The 1,396-nt window shown below is 53.7% G+C and overlaps 1 protein-coding gene across 1 annotated transcript in view; it reads left to right on the top strand.

The window, feature by feature from the left end:
- NINL (ninein like) overlaps positions 1–1,396 on the top strand; it is a 161,470-nt gene that overhangs the window by 107,992 nt on the left and 52,082 nt on the right. Inside the window, 2 exon segments of the mRNA XM_019633987.1 lie at positions 4–117; positions 1,274–1,384. Of these exon segments, the coding sequence (XP_019489532.1) occupies positions 4–117; positions 1,274–1,384 (225 nt within the window).

Below are 1,396 nucleotides of genomic sequence, written 5' to 3'. Positions count from 1 at the left end.
GAGCATGAGCTGTTCTGGGAACAGGCCCTCAGGCAGCGGGCCTCACTGGAGAAGGACCTGGAGCACCTGCAGGCTGAAGAGGCCAGCCTCCGAGAGAAGCTGACCCTGGCCCTGAAGGTAGGCACGGAGAGGGGGTGGGGAATGGCGGGGAGGGGAGGGACTTCCCACCAGAAAAGACAGAAAAGAGGCGGCCTGAAGTTCCTCCTCCCACACCATATTTAAAAAAAAAAAACACCAACATTTTCCTATTCAAGGATTCAATACCTCCCAGCACCCTTAAGAGGCCTTAAGAAGTTTGCACTTCTGTGGTAGGGAAATCTCTGGGGTTTCAAACTACGGAACGTTCAGCAGCTATAGAGTTAGCATACTTCTCAGCCAGAGCAGAAAGGGTCCTGGCTTCTGTCCTGCTACTTTCTCTCTGGTTGTGGGGGCAGCAGGACAGGTCTCTCCCTCTCTGCTCTGGGTCTGTGGGCCTAGATTAGGGAAGGTCAGCAGCCAACCTGCTGCATACCCAAGAGACCAGAGCACCTGCGGGGTCAGCAAACCTGAAGCCCACCTACTGGCCCTGGGTACGGCCTGAGGCAGATGTGGTTTCTGGGCTTTGGTGACTGTCCCTCGACGCACACCCACCCTGCATTTGGGCTCAGTGAGGTGTCGCCTGTCCCTTCCTGTGCTCCTGCCTTCTGCTTCCTCACTACCTCAGATCCTGAAGGTTCTTTCCACACCTTCCTGCCTCCCTCAGTCTCTTGTCTGCTGGAGGAGAAGCCAGGCACCCCAAGAGCCTCTGATAGCAGTGTGTACAGGGCCTGCCAGCCCACCTGCCTGGGCTGTCACTGCATTATGTCCTCACTGCACTTCTCACTGGTTTCCCATGTCCGAACACACTGCCTTCCTCCCCCAAGGACATCTGACCTGCAGTGGTGCAGTTTCAAATCCCTCATTTAGAAAATGGCTTAGAAGGACTTGCCACCAGCCTTTTCTTGTGATACTCCTGACGCAAACACTTGGAGTGGGAGAAGCAGAGGCAATGGGGAAAGCACTGAGCATTGTTGAGGGCTTTGCGGGGTCTGTCCCTGGGCAGCTTGGATCAGCCCCCAGCATAGCTTCCTCTGCATGGTGCCAAGGCAGTGACTATCAGATACCACTAGGTTTCTTCCCTGATTATTATGAGTGCGACCAGAAATAAGCCTCTCACTCAGAGAGGAGACAGACCTTCCAATAGCTTCCTCCTCCACTCCCAAAGCCTGGCAAAATGCTGGCCTGTGTCTTGCAGGAAAACAGTCGATTACAGAAGGAGATTATTGAAGTTGTGGAAAAGCTTTCGGAATCAGAGAAGCTGGTCCTGAAACTGCAGAATGATCTGCAGTTTGTGTTGAAAGACAAGGCAAGTCCTTTT

This window comes from Hipposideros armiger, unplaced genomic scaffold (genome assembly GCF_001890085.2).
Source record: "Hipposideros armiger isolate ML-2016 unplaced genomic scaffold, ASM189008v1 scaffold_1463, whole genome shotgun sequence".
In the NCBI taxonomy this organism is placed as follows: Eukaryota; Metazoa; Chordata; class Mammalia; order Chiroptera; family Hipposideridae; genus Hipposideros; species Hipposideros armiger.
The sequence above is the reverse complement of the archived record's forward strand: the minus strand, read 5'-3'. Positions and strand labels throughout refer to the sequence as shown.